Source organism: Carassius carassius, chromosome 13, assembly GCF_963082965.1.
Source record: "Carassius carassius chromosome 13, fCarCar2.1, whole genome shotgun sequence".
Taxonomy (NCBI): Eukaryota; Metazoa; Chordata; class Actinopteri; order Cypriniformes; family Cyprinidae; genus Carassius; species Carassius carassius.
The window spans coordinates 2,121,854-2,140,430 of NC_081767.1; the positions used below are offsets into that span (position 1 = coordinate 2,121,854).

Here is an 18,577-nt window from a genome sequence, read left to right on the forward strand (position 1 = left end):
GGGGGCTATGCGGAACACCGAACGTTCTAACCGGAAAACAGGTCTTATTTCCACTTTTCACTTCAGTACAGAACACATCTGCAGTGGTAGGTGATGTCTTAGGTAACTGAAGTTTTGCTTATTATAATAAAATTTGTATAAACTGTAGTGTATTTCTTTTAATTAAAATGTTGGAAGTTTTTGTTTTGCCAAGCTGCAAGTCAGTCAGGGTGATATGCTTCCGAAAGATTATGCGTGCTAATTTTGTTGTAAGGAGACACACCCTGAGTCGCATTTTATGCCAGAAAATATATGCAACAGAGTAATACAGCAGAGATCTTATATATTGATACATTTCAATATCGATCCAGCAAATTCTTTCAGCTTTTTGTATTTACCTGCTGATAAAATGTTTTGGGATTTTTTTTATATTTGAGTTAAAATCTTTCAATTATTTCATGATTATACATATGATTTTTGTATGGTTTACATGTGATGTTTTTTAGGGCAGCAAACAACTGGACCCTGTTCTCAATTTTTTACCATTAATATATTTTCATGTGTTTTTTTAATTATAGGTTTGTCAGCTGGCAAGAGTGGGTGGGAAAGATGTGAAGGACTGCACGCACAAAGTGATGGACAGGTATTTATTTACATATTAACTTAACAGACACAGATCCCCAATCTGTTTTCATTTGGTAGTTTGGTTTAGTTGTTGGTTTAAGTAAAGAGCAGGACTGTGCACTAGGGCTTGGCAATATGGATAGTTTTATATCTTGGTGTTTTTTGGCTAAATGGTGCTAAAAGATAAACTGTATATCATATATTTTATGAAAATGGCTAAATTTGTAAGTCAAATCCACCTTAGAGATGACATATGCACTTTTATTTAAACGGATGGTCATTAAAATAAAATGCAGTGGTTTACTTCCCTGTTTTATTCCCTACGTTGAATAAAAAAGCATTATTTCTGGTTTCCAACAACAATAACAGGAGGATTAAGAGAGGGAGAAGGAGAGACAGACAGGGGCTCACGGACAAAAGAGGGCATGAGAGGAAATTCCACCAGATTTCACTCTTTTCGGCCAGATGTCTGTTATCTTTCTTTAAAGGGACACTCCACCCATTTGCATTAAGCTTTGCATTGTTAGAAACCCAGTCATACTATTGAATGGTCGTGCAACACTCTTTCTTTTTCCCCTGAAACGGGAGAAATCCGTTATTTACCTCTTACACTTCCTCCTAAAAATGACGCAAAAATCGTCATTTTGCGTCATTGTAGGAGGAAGTGTAAGAGGTAAATAACGGATTTCTCCCCTAATTTCAAGCTCTGGTGGTAGCTAGCCTTGTAGACGGAAGAGTGATTTCTCTTATAGGCAGATATGCGCTTTCTGGATTAGTGGGAGTGGCTTGCGGAGCTGTGCAATGTGGTGCATTGTGGGAGTTGTTGTCTTTCATACAAATGCGTCCTGAAGTTATTTTTTGTCTTTCCTCGATCACGAAGGCACCAAATTAAAAATTTATTTTACATTTCGACTACATATATGACCCACTTTAAATAAAAAACAATGTTCAAATGGGTGGAATGCCCCTTTAAAATAAATTTAAGCTCTGTCGATTTATGTAAATTGCTCCTCAGATCTCTGCAGGGTAAATCCATACAGCTAGCTAGACTATCTGTCCAATCTGAGTTTTCTGTTGTACGACTAAAACAACTTTTGAACATGTATGTTACACCAAAAGAAATTTCTTCCTAAGGCTAATTTGCAGTGGCACCGTGGCTTTGCCTGGCTCCAATCCCAGAATGCCGCACCGAAAACGCATGCATACTAGAAATAGAACCGACGCTTATTTTTCACGCGATTACATGTTGTTTGAAAGTGTCTAGGTTTTGACATAAAAATGCAATACTTTTATTAAATACTTGAATAAAAGTCAGTACTTCCAAAGTTGTCTTCAAATCAAATCAGTATATTTTTATGTTTAACATGAAGTGTGCTACTGCAGTAAATCAATTGGAAACATGCGTGTGTACAGACAAGGCTAGCAGCGCAGCGTCAGACATGTTTCTGGTGTGCAAAGACATAGAAAATGCAACGCAGCCGCCACACAACAGAAACGCCAGGCTCATGCGACGCAGCCAATTTGTGTAGCCAGCCTAAGGCTGACACTGGCTAATTTATGAATCCCTATGTGCTTCTCAGCTAAGAGGTCTAATGTATGTAGAGATCTGTATGGTTATATTGTATAGTGTCTTTTCAGGCGATTTGATGAAGGTAAAAATAGTGTGGCTGTGTATAATGCCAATGCTCTATCAAAATCACTGTTTTTTTTTGTTTTTTAATTTGAAGACAATTCTGCGTGTGGTGGAATAATTGCATATTATTTTTGTCTTGGATTGGATTAGGCTCTTCACCAACCACCTAATGACACTATTTAATTTGAAGGGGAAGGGCAAAAAAGAGAAAATTGGTCTCGAAGACAAGAAATTGTTTTCAGCAATAAAAGGTAAGAATTTATATTATGGTAATTTTAAAAAAATTTGTGTGGAATGCTTAATATCAGGCTTGATGTAATTTTACTTAATTTGTTATCTATTTCATTTAATTGATTTGTTACTCAAATTTTCATCTAAGCATAATATGTATCTCTGCTGCAAGCTAAACCACAACAGTGGCGTTTGAATTGATTTATTTTACACAGGATTTCTTTGCTTTGATTGTAGATGCTGTCATGAAATGGGATGCAGCTGCCACAGAGGCCCAGATAAAGTCGGCTGCATCGGACCACCTTAAACATGCCCCTGGGAGAGTCGGGGGTGGTGCTTATAAATAAATAAATACACTGTGCTAATAGTACAAAATTTTATAGCACTTTTATTTATTACTTTACTGTTCTGACTTTTAAGTTTTATTATGTTATTGTGTTAATTTATACTTTCTGTTCTCGTTTTAAGTATTAGTGTGTTATTGTTTTAATTTATACTGCTGTTCTGGTTTTAAGTTTTACTAAATATTAGTAATAAAAATATATTTTGAAATTTAGATGATTTCTTGGAGTGATCAGTTTGGTTTACAGGAAAATGGTAAGCAGTTTATTACAATTATATTGATAAGATACAAAAATGCAAGACTAGTATATAAACTAAACAATTATTCAATTGAATATTCAATTTAATCCATATTCTTTCAAATAATTTAGGTCTATGGTCTGTCTGCAGTTTCATGACACGACAACCATTAACAATGAGTAACTGGGTTTTTCTCAGTGAGAACTAACTCACTCAATGCCACTGTTTGAAGCAAACATTTTTTTGAATTTTGATCCTTGCAAATATGTCCAGATAGGATTTCCATGTTAATACGAGTCTTTAACAGTCATCTTTGACATTTCTACAGAAAACGCATCTAATACAACTTTTATTCTGGCTGTCTAAAGATTACATATTTAGCACGTTTTTGACATCTAAATAATGTCCTAAAAAGACATCAAAAAAACTATCTTTCTGGCTCTTGTGAGGACGTCTTCTGGATGTCTAACAACTACGTCTGTACAACGTCTTTAATTTACGTCTAAACAACGTCCAGAAAAGACGTCAAAAAACCTTTCATTCTGGCTCCTGTGAGGACGTCTTCTGGATGTCTAAGAATGACGTCGTTAGCACGTCTTTAATTGACGTCTATACAATGTCCAGAAAAGACGTCTAGTGGATATCTAAAAATGACGTCATTATCACGTCTTTAATTTACGTCTAAACAACGTCCAGAAAAGACGTCAAAAAAACTTTCATTCTGGCTCCTGTGAGGACGTTTTCTGGATGTCTAAGAATGACGTCTTTTAGACGTCTACTAGACTACTTCTTGCTCGCTGGGGCTCTTCTGAGTGCCCTCAGACGACCTGCACACTCTTTCCATCTTAAAACAACTGTAAGTTCTAACATCTCACTCTGTGCTTTGAATATGATAGAATTATGATATTTACTTGCAGTCTACTTCATAATAATCACAAATGTAGGCTACTAATATCCAGACATAACAAGTGAAAGTGATCCAGGGAAAAGTGGAAGCGACATTAACTTAAAGCAGATGGCAGTGTGCATGTTTTTTTTAGTTACTTTTGTGTGTACATGAGATGTAGCGTGCAATACGGTATTTATTTTTAAATATTGACTGCGTATGCTCCTGTTGTAGTTTATATCCTTGAAAGGATGGAGGAGAATGGAGGAAAACCGCATCAGAAGCATTACGGGTGAGTCTCTGTTGCAGTTTCTTTTTGCATTGTCACTATCAAACACAAAGGAAGCAGTTAACAATTATGTAAAATATGCATTTTAATGTGGTAGTAAGACTGTAAGAAGATACTGACAGTAAGACAGCAAGAATTAAAATCCGAGGCAAATCAGCATTTATTGTCATTCACTCAGCCATAGTCATAGTGAAACAGAATCAACTTTGTCTAGAGGCACTGGTGCAAATTTTACATGACAAATCTTGAGCTGTGCAAGTTATCAGAGCAAACAGGATATTGCACATTACAATACGTGCAGTACATAAAGTACACACAGACAGTGTACAACATAGACGCAGATGCAGACACATCAGAATGAGACAGCCGATTCATGAACCGTGACAGTACCCCTCCCCCTAGGAACGCCTCCTGGCGTTCCCCGACAACCTTACCTGTCGATTGTAATCATCGATAAGGGAGTGATCCAGAATGTCTCTAGCAGGTACCCAACTTCTCTCCTCCGGACCGTAACCCTCCCAGTCCACCAAGTACTGAAATCCGCGTCCCCTCCGTCTTGAGTCCAGAATGCGGTTTACCAAATATGGGTCACCAAATACGGACTGTCACCGGACTAATAATCTTGGTGACAGGAAATAGGCCAATGAATTTAGGAGCTAACTTGTTAGACACAGAGCGGAGAGGAATATTCTTGGTAGGAAGCAGTCTCGAAGGGACAGGCAGCGGTCGAAGTAGCCCATCTGGGGGTTGGTTAGATGTCTTACCAGTGGCACAGACTGAGCAAGCTAAAACAAAATCGTGAATGTCGCGAGCCATCAATGGCCACCAGAATCGTTGTTTAACTAGAAAACTAGTGCGAGTCACTCCTGGATGACAAGCCACTTTGGAGCAATGACCCCATCGAATAACGTCAGACCGTAACCCCTCCGGAACAAACAAACGATTCGGTGGGCAACCAGGCGGAGGCGTTACCCCTTCTAAGGCTGTCTTGACCTTCGATTCGACCTCCCATACCAGAGTGGAGATGGCAACTTTCTCAGGTAAAATACACTCGGGAGTCACCGGGCGTTCGAATGGATCAAAAATATGAGACAAAGCATCGGGTTTGATGTTTTTGGACCCCGGGCGGCACGAGAGAACAAAATCAAAACGTCCGAAAAAAAGAGCCCACAGAGCCTGCCTGGAGTTGAGTCTCTTAGCCGATCTGATGTATTCAAGATTCTTATGATCGGTCCAAACGATAAAGGGTACCCCCGAACCCTCTAACCAATGACGCCATTCCTCCAACGCTAATTTAACTGCTAACAACTCTCTGTTACCAATGTCATAATTACGTTCGGCAGGCAATAGTTGATGAGAAAAAAACTCGCAGGGATGCATCTTGTCGTCTGAGGAAGCGCGTTGTGAAAGCACTGCTCCTACTCCCACCTCTGACGCGTCGACCTCCACCATGAACTGATGTGTGGGATTAGGGGTGACAAGAATGGGAGCCGAAACGAAGCGACTTTTGAGGTTGGTGAACACTGCCTCGGTGTTCGACCACCTGAACGTCGTTCGGGGGAAGGTCAAGGCAGTCAGAGGTGCGACTAGTTGGCTGAAGTTGCGAATAATGAAACGCCAGTAAAAATTGGCAAACCCCAGAAACCGCTGTAGGGCCTTACGGGAATCTGTACTTGGCCAATCTACCACAGCCTTAACCTTGTCAGGATCCATGCGCACTCCCTCAGAAGAGATGATGTACCCTAGGAAGGGAACAGACTGTGCATGAAACAAGCATTTCTCCGCCTTGACAAAAAGCCCATTCTCTAACAGTCTCTGGAGCACTCGTCTGACGTGTTGAACGTGTTCCTGGAGAGACGTAGAAAAAATCAATATATCATCCGGGTAAACATATATGAATTGATCTACCATGTCTCTCAACACGTCATTCACGAGTGCCTGGAAAGTGTGAAGGGCATAACCAAATATTCAAAGTGCCCCCTAGGGGTATTAAAAGCGGTTTTCCATTCATCCCCCTTCCTGATGCGAACCAAATGATATGCATTGCGCAAGTTCAGTTTCGTGAAAATGGATGCTCCCTGCAACCTCTCGAAAGCTGAAGACATCAACGGCAAATGATAAGAATTCTTTACTGTGATGCTCTCGATAGTCAGTGCAAGGTCGCAGAGAACCATCCTTCTTCCCAACGAAAAAGAACCCCCGCCCCCGCAGGAGAAGAGGAAGGCTGGATGAACCCAGAGGCCAGAGAATCAGAAATATATTTCTCCATGGCCTCCCTCTCGAGAACAGAAAGGGAGTAAAGTTTGCACTTAGGTGGAGTCTTACCTGGCAGTAGATCTATCGCACAGTCATAGGAACGATGCGGAGGGAGAGAAGCAGCACAGGACTTACTGAACTCCTCCTTCAGGTCGAGGTACTCTGCGGGCACTTTAGACATATCCGCTGCCTTACTCTGAAACACAGAACCAGACACAGAGGGACAGGCAGACACTAAACAGGATTCATGACAGTGGTTAATCCATGTGGAAATAGTGTTAGTGCACTAGTCGACCCGGGGGTTGTGTTTGGAAAGCCACGGGTGTCACAAAACCACTGGTGCAAGTGGTGAGTCCATGAGTAGAAATGAGATGATTTCTGTGTGATTGCCAGAGGTGATGAGGGTGATACTTTCAGTGGAATGTGTAATCCGGGGAAGTTCTTGACCATTGAGTGCGTTGACGGTGATATGGTCTGAGAGAGGAGTGATGGGGATCTGAAGTTTAATAGCCAGTTTGAAGTCCATGAAATTTCCCTCCGCTCCCGAATCCAGAAGTGCGTTGGTGCAGTGCGTCGACGTTCGCCATCTCAGTCTTACCGGAAGGAGGGTCGATGGTGGTGATGAGGTCTTCTCAGCGGAGATCCCATCCGATAGTAGCCTCATACTTACTACCGGGCCTGCTCTTATAGACAAAGTCCTTGGGATCTCCACCTCTCCCTCTCCTCCCGGGAAAGCCGAGCTCTCCCCACCTGCATGGGTTCGTGGTCGAATGCGGGGCTGACCGCGCTCGTACCACCGGGCTGGTGGTCCTCCGTGCTAGGCTGTGGACGGCTGCAGCGCATCAACCTGGTCACGAGATTCAGACGAGCGTCAACTCTCAGAGCGAGTTCTATCAGTCCGTTCAGCATCTCTGGTAAGTCCATGGCATCTCCTAATGAACGCGATCAGCCAGCCCATGCAGGAACATATCCCACTGCGCTTCCTCGTTCCAACGGCACTCTGCGGCCAAGGTGCGGAACCGAATGGAAAAGTCCGCCACCAAGCCTTCTCCCTGTCGCAGTTCGGCAAGTAATCTGGCCGCCTCCTTACCTGCCACTGCACGATCGAACACTCTCCTCATCTCTTCGGAGAGTGCCTGGAACGAGGTGCAGCAGTTGTCTCCATTCTCCCACACCGCCGTACCCCAAAGCGCTGCTCTCCCTGACAGCAGGGTCAATACAAAGGCCACCTTTGTCTGTTCGCTTTGGAAAGTGCGTGGCTGTAAGGCGAAATGCATGGAACATCTCGTGAGGAACGCTCTGCAAAATTCAGGCTCACCGGAATATCCCTCTGTGTGGGTAGGCGTGGCTCCGGTCCCTCTGCTGCCACGGGCGTTGGTGGTGGGGGAACAGGCGGCGTGGGGGGCGCAGTGGGAGTCTGTAGAAGTAGTACCTGTTGGGTGAACTTGCTTCACGAGTGCTTGCACCGCACGACCTGTGCCCGATATATTCTCCTCTTGTTGATCCATAACTGAGATGCTGTGAGCGATGAAGTCCTTAAGCTGCGATGTTTCTTGCTGCATCCATGGTGTGGTCAGATCGTTCTGTCAGGAAATAACAGGAGGATGCAAGATGCAAGTAATATCAGTTTATTAAATGACTGGTCAGATGAACAGACACAGGTCGGGGACAAACACTCAGGTGGTAACTGAAGCAGGGACGAGATGGCGATCCGGTGGTTGTGAGGTGATAGCGTGCTTCCGAAAACCCAGGAACCGTGGAACATCCAGACAACACAAAGAACTGACGAAATCCAGACGAGACGAAGAACTGACGAAATCCAGACGAAGAACCTTGCAGACGAAACGCGAGAACAGGACACACACCGAGGAACAACCACAACGATCTGACAACATGAGAGGGAAATTACTGGGGATATAAAGGAACTTGAAATGAATGACAGCTGGTGACACTAATCAACACAATGAGTAACCACACCCACACAATAACACTCACGCAGACACATCAGAATGAGACAGCCAATTCATGAACCGTGACACGCAGAGCTTTAAGGGACACAATATGACATCAGTACAACAATATAAGCATTACAGTAAAGCTTCAGGGCAAACAGTATATGTGCAGTGGGTTTAAAAAAAAGTAAAATCTGATTTTAAATGGCATTACTTGAAGAAACAGATTAAACTGAGACAGACTAAATCGAGAAGAATTTAGCAACGTCTCCAAGATGCATGAAGAAACCCTTCTGCAAAGCTCCCTGAGAACTATGCATATGTGTACCTCGGACCTCACACCAAATGTTGATTTGATTTACTTAATAGAGATTAATGAATAAATAAAATCTATTTGTGACATTATTTTTTAAAGTATTCTCACTTTACAGTATTTTGTGTCTAAAACTTCTCACAGCTTTGCAGGAAGGTTTCTTCAAGTGTTTTTGGAGATGTTGCTCAATTCTTCTGGATTTAGTCTGAGTTTTTCATGTTTCTTCTTGTAATCGCAGAAGGACCGGATGATGCTGAGATCAGATCACAGATCTCTGTGTGAAGCACTGGCTGCTGTCAGACAAACATCTCACTTGATTATTACAATAAATGGCAAAAGAAATGTTCGGAAATGTAAACTGATATAACCATTTTTTTTTGTTGGTGAAAATACCAATGGTCTAAGACTTTTGCACAGTACTGCATGTTTGCATGTGTGTGTGTGTGTGTGTGTGTGTGTGTGTGTGTGTGTGTGAAGTTTAAATGTTTAGTAAAAATATAATTGAAAAAAATACACATACTTCTAAAATAATGTAAAATAATAAATAAAACGTAACAATATATTCAGATTTAAAACTTAGAAACCAGGTTATGTCACAGGGCAACATATATATTAATAATATATTTGTTTATATATATATGTACATAAATGCATACTTTTTTTGTCAAAATGTGCATTTTAAAGTACTAATTTCAATTTAAAACTCAGATAAACCAGGTTTTGTTGAAGTGCTTTAGTTAAATAATGTAAAAAATTGTAATAATCTCATCATAAATTGTTTAATAATATGTGATAAAGAAACTATGCTGAGATGCAATAATTAAATGCGGTGTAGTGTATACCGTATGACAATTAATGTTTAGATCTATAGTGCTTTATACTGATGCGCATTTAGTTCTGTTCCATTAAAAATGTGTCCATTTGTGCAACGAATGCTTCTGTGTATATTAACTCTTTAACTGAATAACATTATATTTCTTTGCATCATCAGGCTGGTTTCGTCAGCACTTTGGAAAACAAAGAAATGATTTGGAGCAAGTCAAACCCAGTAAATGTTCTCAGGCGTCCTCCTCTTACTCCATCTCAGATCAGCCCCTGCCCTCCGTGCTCTCCTCCTCTTTCCGCTCCTCTCTCAGATTTGACGTCTTCGTGTGTCACAACGATGAGGACAGTGATCTAGCACAGAGTCTGGCCTCTTTCCTTGAAGCACCGTCTAACGGCCTGCGCTGTTACCTGCAGGAGCGGGACTGTCCCGCAGGAGGCGCTGTGTCCACTGAGCTGCTCCAGGCCGTGCAGGACAGTCACTGCTGGCTGTTACTCCTCACTCCCAACTTTGTGAAGGATGACTGGTGCTCGTATCAGATGCACCAGGTTCTGTCTGAAGGGCCCATGTCACAGAGGATCATCCCGGCTCTAGTGAACATGCCCAGATCACAGCTCCCACCCGAACTGCGCTTCCTTTTTACTGTGGATCTGAACACGAACAAAGAGTTCGGCTACACTCTAGTCTACAAGGCGGTACTTCATTGTGAGTATTTTGTATGTAGTATAGAGTGTTTCCACGACATGTCATCAATCCGGAAGTCGGCCATATTGGCGGGAATGAACATAAACTATGCCTTTTATTCTAAAATAAATGGCATAAAATGATCAATTATCATCGACTATACAGTTGTACTGTCAATTATACAAGTCTGACTCTCTAAGCATTAGGCCACGACTGCCTATTTAGTTGATGATGCTATATTTATTATTATTGTATTATAGGAGCCAGCTCGTACAGATTTTACCCACCTATTAACTTTAGTTTGTCAAAATATTGGACCCTTTTCTACCAACCAGGTCCTTCTCTATATGATTTAACAGCTTCCACACATTTTTTCTTTCTTTCTGTGGTTTAGACATCATAAGTGAATAGGTCAAGGTCAAATTTATTTATATAGCTCTATTAAAACAACGAGAATGTTGACCAGAGTGCTTCACAAGCAGAGCACGTACACACAAATAAAACAGGGCTGGAAGGTATTCAGTCCAATCATAACAAGATAATTTAAACACAATTTTAAAAATAGCATTTAGCATTAGCATTTAAGAGATACATAAGATAAACCCAAATCAAGAATACGCCTGAGAAAAGAGGTAGGTTTTAATTGATACTTTAAAAAGGCTTAATGTAGGAGAAGCTCTAATAGGTAAAGGTAGTGTATTCCAAAGTTTTGGAGCATAGACTGAATAGAATAGAACAACATCTTCATTAACCATGCAATCAGTGCTGTTGTTTACATCCGAGTATCTGCAATATGCTGGACCCTTTTTTCCTGAACGTACCTGCCCTTCACATACCCTGTGGCACCACGAGGACACCTGATCCCCTGTTTATTTTGGACACTATATTCCCTGTTTTGGTTATAAAAGCCTCTCCGAGGCCTGACGCCACCCCCACTGTGGCTGTTGTTTGCTCCTCTAGCCACAGTTGTTAAATAAAAATAGTTAATAACTTATTATGTATGTACTGACAAATATGCATCACATTACGTGTATTAGTTTATTTTAAAACTCTGTAATCCACATGGAAATTTTCACATGCATTTAAAATCATTCACTCAATCCCATGTTGCAAACCTTCATGAGATTTTATTTCCATAGAACACAAAAGAAAACTCGTAATAAATCATTTGTCCTGGATGCTCTTTTGCATGCAGTGAAAGATGATTTGAGGTTATAGTGATCACGAATGCTCTTTATTACAAGTGTTTTGCAAAACTAGACAAGCTCTAGACAAGATGAGAATAAATGAAATAATAATAATAAGAAAAAGTATAAAGTAAATAAATCAAGTAGCCCAACAAATCTCACCAAAGCAAAAAGTTACATCAAACTACAATAAAATGTTGTGTGAAACACAAAAGGAGGATGTCCACCTCTGTGTGATGAAACTGAAAGTGATGCACTCAAGGTCCAAACGGGACAAAAAATTTACAATTTCTATTTTTAAAAAATGATGTAACTTGTGCAACTTTTCAAGTCTGGTCTGGAGTCATAGAATAGCTTTGTGTCTGCAATTTGAATAATTGGTCACTTACTGGAAGTTTCACCGTCTAAAATATCATGCTTGCCTCCGGTTTCTGTTCTCTTTAATACAGCACTGTGAAAAAAGTGCTTTACTCTTCTGGCTTTTTTGCAGCCGAAAAAACTTCTTCCATGAAACAGAGATAAAGCCTTTTTTCTGTAAACCAGACGGGAATGTTTATATTTCAAACTTTCTCACACTGATTTTGGTAGATGTTTTGTTATGTCTGGAAACAAATTATAGATTCTCAACAACGTTTCTCCTTCTTTTTTTTTTTTCTTTTACAGATTTGAAGGACATGTCTGAGAAGGACAAGTCCAGCAGTGCGTCTCATTCTGACGGCTAAGAACAGATCAGCATTCATTAACTGTATTGACTGCAATGACAAGATTCTTCACTTCCAAGCTGCATCGTAGTTCTCTCCGTCTAATGTCTCAGAGATCTCAAAATTAAAATTAAAGATGAATAATGTCAAAAAAAAAAAGGAAAATTCTTTCATCGTTTACTCACCCTCAGGTTTTTCCAAACCTGTATGAGTTTCTTTTGAGTTTCTTCAGAAAAGAAGTAATGCCATATATATATATATATATATATACAATATACAAACACACTACCATTTAAATGTTTGGCAACAGTAACATATTTTCCAAAGACTTCTGCTCACCAAATCTGCATTTATTTGCCAAAAAATACAGTAAAATTGCAATATTGTGAAATATTATTACAATGTAAAATAACTGTTTTCGAATGTATTATATTTTCAGATGTAATTTATTCTTGTGACACAACGCTGTATTTTCAGCATGATTACTCCAGTCTTCAGTGTCACATTTCTTATTATTATGAGTGTTGATGTGGAAACTGTGATGCATTTTGTCTTAAAGTTTGATTTAATGAATAGAAAGAACAGCTTACAGACACTTTTATTCAGTTTAACGTGTCCTTGCTGATTAAAAGTATTCATTTAAAAAAATAAGAATAATCTGTTACTGATATGATACTCTTTATTTGTGCCACTTGAACTGGTGTGTGTAAACTCTTATTATTATCAGTGATGTTTATGAGGTTATTGCACTGATTGTTTTGTTGAAATATGATATCATCCTCTTGTTTTCCATAGTGAGGGTGTCAACCCAGACTTTTATGAAGATATTTATATTGTGTGACATAAATCAAGTGACCGAGATTGCAAAAGAAAAGTCAAAATATATGAGCTCAAATGTGCTGAGCCATATGTTTCCCTTTCTGATTTTAGGTCAAAGTCAGATTAGAAGAAGGGTTTATGTAATATACCCAACAAAATATTATTTTAAAACGATTCTCCCTCACATACACACACTCATATAGACATGTGCACAGAAGCTAATTGGAGCAGCTGCAGGTATAAATGACTTTACCTGAATGTACTATAATGCATATAATGAAGATTCACCTCAGTATGTACGTAGCATATCTCATATGCAAATATCATTAACCACTGAGAACTCAGGATTGGTTTTCTGCTTGTCATCTGTGGTTGAATATGTTTCAGAAAGGTCTTAAGCCACAGTTAGAGATGCCAATCACTCTTTTTTTACTCTGATTGGAATCATTGTAAAACGCTGTAGACTTTCATTTGTCATTCAGCTGCTAAAGTATGTGCATGATGTGCATTAGAGATGGTTTGATGGGGGATTAAGTAAGATTATATTGCATTTAAATATAAGCTTTCTCTAAAAGAGACTGATATAATGCTTGTTTTGTTTCTTGACTTCATATACAGTATATTGAACTGTTTTGTTTTGTTTGAACTGTTCCTTTTTAAGGGAATGCCCCCCAAAATGGACATTTTCTGAAACTGTACTCAAATGCAGAACAGATTCCAAAGCTGTTGTCATTGTTTTCAAAGGTCTATGATTAATATAAACAGTCACTGCAGTACATTTATTTTTAAATGAAAACAAAGTGAAAGAGTTTCAGTTTCAGCGTTGTAACTCATGAACCGCTCAGATTATTGTGATGCTTTTATCAGCTGTTGGGACTCTCATTCTGACGGCACCCATTCACTGCAGAGCATCCATTGATGACACACTGAAGATGCAATGTTACATTTCTCCAAACCTGATGAAGAAACAAACTAATCCTGATCTTGGATGGCCTAATCTTCAGCAAATGATCATTTCTGGGTGAACTATTCCTTTAAGACTGGCTTCCAAGAAAGGTTGCGCAGTTCACTTCTTCATGGTTCACGATAGAAATAATGAGTTTCAGTCCATGCATAATGGTCAGTGGATGTTTAATTAGGACACGATAATAAAATCAGAGAGAGCTTGAGATGGATTTACACTCAGGTTCTCGAAAAAAAAAGAAAAGTCTTTGGCACTGTTAGCTGCAGTACAGGCAAACTCTTCATCTCTGAAACTCTTTCAATTTATTGTTTTCGTATCAAAAAAAATGTAGATGCTGTCGTGTCTATTCATATTAATCTTTACCAGTGAAAACACACTGCTTTGGAATTTGTTCTCATGAGTCACTGCATCAGATACTGAATTTGCTGAAGAAAAACCTTGTTTTATTGAGGTCCAACAGTGCTTATAAAATAGCAAGTAATGATATTTATTTATTAACCTGGAAAATGTGTCAACACAGTGTCAGTGTGACTGGAACACAAACAGATATAAGATTTAAAAAAACAAATGAAGAAAGGACTTTGCCTCCTGATTTCAAAGCCCGACTCTGGCTCTGCTACAAGAATGTGTGATGGAAACAATTCAAATTTCTCCACCAGTCTGTGCAGGATCATTTCCCTAAAACAGGGTGTATTTTTTTCTTTCTAAGAAATGTATTAGTTGTGGTTTCTTCAAACAGGAGCGGACCAGGATTGATACTTTGTTTGTTACTAAGGTACACACCCACCTTCTCTCGTTCTCTCTCTTTTTCTCACTTTCTCTATTTTTTCTTATCTTACATTTATATATTTATGTATCTAGCCTATGCATTTATTTATACATTAATTAATTCTTGTTTTATTAGCAGCTCTGTGCTGTTACACTGTTATCTCGCAGAGAAGGTTTATTTGTCAAAATGTATCTTTAAATCACTTTTTTAAAAGTTCTGCCCAGGATGAAAGCCGTTTAACAGGGGCAAGTTGACACAACGAAACCTACAAAGAGGCGTAAAACGATTCATAAAACAAAAACGTGCGGATAAGAACACGTGATGAATAAATGCGCTAGTTTTCAGCATCATCATGACACGAGCGGCGGAACTTTCCTACACGACCCCTCTCAGTCCGTCCTGTCTGCGCATGCGCCGTCGGGCAGTCGGTCTTCAGCGGGCGCACTCTGTGCTGTACAGTGATGTGACCCCACTAGAACAACCTCTCGAACGACACTAATGCTACTGAGACTGTTTCAGTTCCGTTCTGGGCGTTTGAAGGAGACGCTGAGTAGTGAACTAATGTAACGGCGCCTCCCATCTGAAGAGAAGACGCCCGCGCGCACTTCACAGCGCAACTTTGCTCGTAGGATGTGAGTGTACCGCGCGCTTGATCTGGGGAGAGAGGGAGGGGCTTTCCGGACAGTCACTTCACGGACGATCTTTGTGATTTTAAACTGTATCTAGATACGTGCACCCTGGTAAGTCTCAATCCAGTAAACCTAATGCGCTGCCTTCTCAATGCTGAGGATGCCCGAACATGTTGTCTATGTAGGGAGATTTGAGATCGTTTACATTGCATTCGAAAATAACGCATGCATGATTTCTTAGTATTCTGTTCCCTTAACTTTGTTAACCTCTGATCTTTCTTGAAGAACTGTGGCGTTTCTGTCGGGTGAGAACATTCAGATCTAAGCTTCTTGTTGCCAGTTGTGCAATAGCTAAGACTTTTTTGGTGGTGATGAAATTCTAGTTAGTTTGGCTTTAGCTGTGTTACTGACATCCAGAGCCCTTCAGAACCAGCTGAGACCAGTCTGGTAAACCAGCAAACCAGTGAAGCTTTGATAAAACGGTTGATCAAGGAAACAGTGGCTATACACATATAGCACTTTTTTAGTCTAGTTAATAAACTATGAGAAGTTTGACCGTCAGTCTTACACTACACTTCTCTCCTCTCATACTCTTATGAAAGTATGAAGGTCTGACTGCATCATACACGTCTGGATAAGATGGCCAGAACATATCAACGCTACATGATGATTAGCAATTCACTCAAGCTTTTAAAGGCACTTTTGATTGCATTACACAGTTTTTATCAATGTTTTGAAAGGCCATTGCACGCTAATGCATTTGTGGTGAGGATATGAGACAGGGTGTTTGAGGTGGGTCTTCCTTTGAACACTTTTATCGACTTATTTAGCTTCATCTATGTGTGGCAGAAGAACCAGAGGTACATGTGATGTGTTTTTATTTACAAAACGACAGACATATGCATGAGTCTCAGACCTATGTGTTGCATTAAGGTGTAATAACCCTTGTTTTGCCGTTCACAAATACAGTACGTGCATTGTGAGATTTGAACATTGCTGCGATTAATCCTCCACTTAATGTCGTGCTTACTTGATGCATTTGGGGTTTTGGTTTGCTCATGATAAATCAGCGTCAGCGGTTCATAGCAACGTTTGTTTTTGGTCCCGCTGATAAAAGGGTCAAGCTGTGCATGGCATTGCGAGATAGTAGTGTGGCAGTTTAGAGAGAGCTTCTTCTCAGGATGAGCCAGAAGATATGAACACTATCAACTTCCCATTCTTATTTGCAAATTACTTTGTAAAATTTCCACATCATTAACAGCCACATGTACTGTATGTTAACACCATCTGATACGACTAAATGACTCATATTGCTATTGATTTTATTATTATTATTAAATTTTGTAAAATATTTTTCCTCAAAGACTGAGGTTCCCAAACTTTCTTTGTTAGTCAAACCCTTTAGATGTAAAATAATTCCTTGAGATTTTAGGTCCGTGTTTCAGTAATTTAACGACACGTTCATTTGTTCATGTTCGTCATGTGTCAGTTAGCAGTCACTTGACATGCAAGTAAATTAATAAAAATAAAAATAAATCAAATGTAAATTCATTTCCCAGTCACATTTTCTTGATTAAATAAACATCACTTACACTATCAGAAAAAGCTAATCTATTTGATATATTTTTACATTAACGATGTAATCCAAGTTTTTAAGCAATTTACCTTTAAGACAATAGCCATTTAAACAATACATTTTGTCTGTGAACTTATGTTCAGCTATTCTTTTCGGATCATCAGTCATCAAAGTTCTGTGAATATTAGTCACAGATTTACTTTAAATTTCACCAAGCTGAATACTGTCACAATCAGGGACTGCCGTTCTCCTGTTTTTGAGTTTTTTCCTTATTTGGTCACTTTTCCTTTTCTTGTTAGGTTAATTAACTTACCCTGTGTTTTATAAACCCCTTCTGTTTGGTTCCAGGTTGTCTTTCGTTAAAGTAGCTGTATGTGAAATATCGTTGTTAAAGCAGTCACTGATTTTGTATGTTTTGTCCACCTTCATCATTAAAACCCCCCTTTTTTGGATTTCAGTTGCGCTCCCTTCTTCCTAAGACACCACGTGTTACAATTACGCAATAATAACTTGCACAGATAATATTTTCAGGCCCTTTTAAGTCTTATTTTGATGTAACAAAGTGGTAATATCTATCTAAGTCTATGAGTTGTTTACTTATTTTTTTTTAATTATGCTTCCCATTAACGCCATTATATTGTTCATTCAGACTGATTCATGAACTAATCAACTGGCAGCAAGTACCTTTCATTTATAATTCATTTACACTTTGACTGTTCCCATCCTGTGGTGTTTTCTTGTTAATGTCAAATGTGTGTGGTTCTCACTTAGCATCAAGTGTTTCAGAGAAGGGTATTTTATGCTGAGCATGCTGGGAGACAACTGGGTAAACAGAGGAGCTGTGTATTTAAAACAGCTCATAGTTATTTTCATGCCATCAATCATATGTATTTAAAAAAAAATTTACTGTTTAACTGCAGGTAAATTAATTTCAATGCATGTTAAAATTACGTTGCATTGTATGGTTGTTTATTTCCTCTTTCTCTCTCAGCCATTCTTGCTGCTTATTGCTTGCCAGGTTATGTGCACTTTAGAGGAGTTGTGTCTTTTTTTAGAGTTGTTCACATGCTCATTGCACAGTCAGAAAATGTGCCGTTCTCTCCCGGAGCAGCGGTGTTCACATGGTTTTAGAAGTTGTGTTTATTGATAGCATACTGTTGGTGATTTGTTCGGATAACTCCGTGAAAACAATCCTTTTGTCATGGCTCATTACATCCAGTTACATTACATCAAGTTTCCACACATTTGGAATGATTCAGCTGCACAACATTAACCTCGTGTTGGCATGGCTCGAGTGAGACTGCCAGGAAAAAAAGCATAAAAATAATATATATACAGTATATATTAAAGACGAGACGTCCCTTCTGATGTCCGCATCAAATTAAATTTACAAAGTGATATTATATACAAAGAAAGCATATTCAATGGAAGTAAAGTGTCATCTTTAATGTCAAAATATGGGTGAAATAATGTTCCATCAACAACAGTTATGTAAAAAAAAAAACTAAAACATTCTGACATACTAAATTGTATTAAATTGTTAAAAATGTATTGCTGACAAATTGGCAAAATCGAGTTGTTTGAATCATTATTATTATTTGTATACAAATTATTGTTGCACTGAATGACATTTTTGTCTGTAAATCTTGGCAAAATTTAAGCTGTATTAAACTTTTATTG

At 39.2% G+C, this 18,577-nt stretch overlaps 2 protein-coding genes across 7 annotated transcripts in view; both read left to right on the plus strand.

The window, feature by feature from the left end:
* Positions 1-3,857: 3,857 nt before the first annotated feature.
* Positions 3,858-12,329, plus strand: LOC132155826 (toll/interleukin-1 receptor domain-containing adapter protein-like). The gene is made up of 4 exons (XM_059564537.1): positions 3,858-3,905; positions 4,170-4,227; positions 9,737-10,273; positions 12,103-12,329. The coding sequence occupies exons 2-4, from the start codon at positions 4,197-4,199 to the stop codon at positions 12,159-12,161; spliced, it is 627 nt and encodes a 208-aa protein (XP_059420520.1). The 5' UTR covers positions 3,858-3,905; positions 4,170-4,196; the 3' UTR covers positions 12,162-12,329.
* Positions 12,330-15,105: 2,776 nt separating this feature from the next.
* The window catches only part of LOC132155827 (CMP-N-acetylneuraminate-beta-galactosamide-alpha-2,3-sialyltransferase 4-like), a 38,997-nt gene continuing 35,525 nt past the window's right edge, over positions 15,106-18,577 (plus strand). For 4 of the 6 annotated variants that reach the window (XM_059564540.1, XM_059564541.1, XM_059564538.1 and 1 more), the window contains exon 1: positions 15,106-15,432. The gene's annotated coding sequence lies outside the window, so the exon portion shown is untranslated. The remainder of the gene's footprint in view (positions 15,433-18,577) is intronic. The other 2 variants (XM_059564542.1, XM_059564543.1) reach the window with 2 other exon arrangements.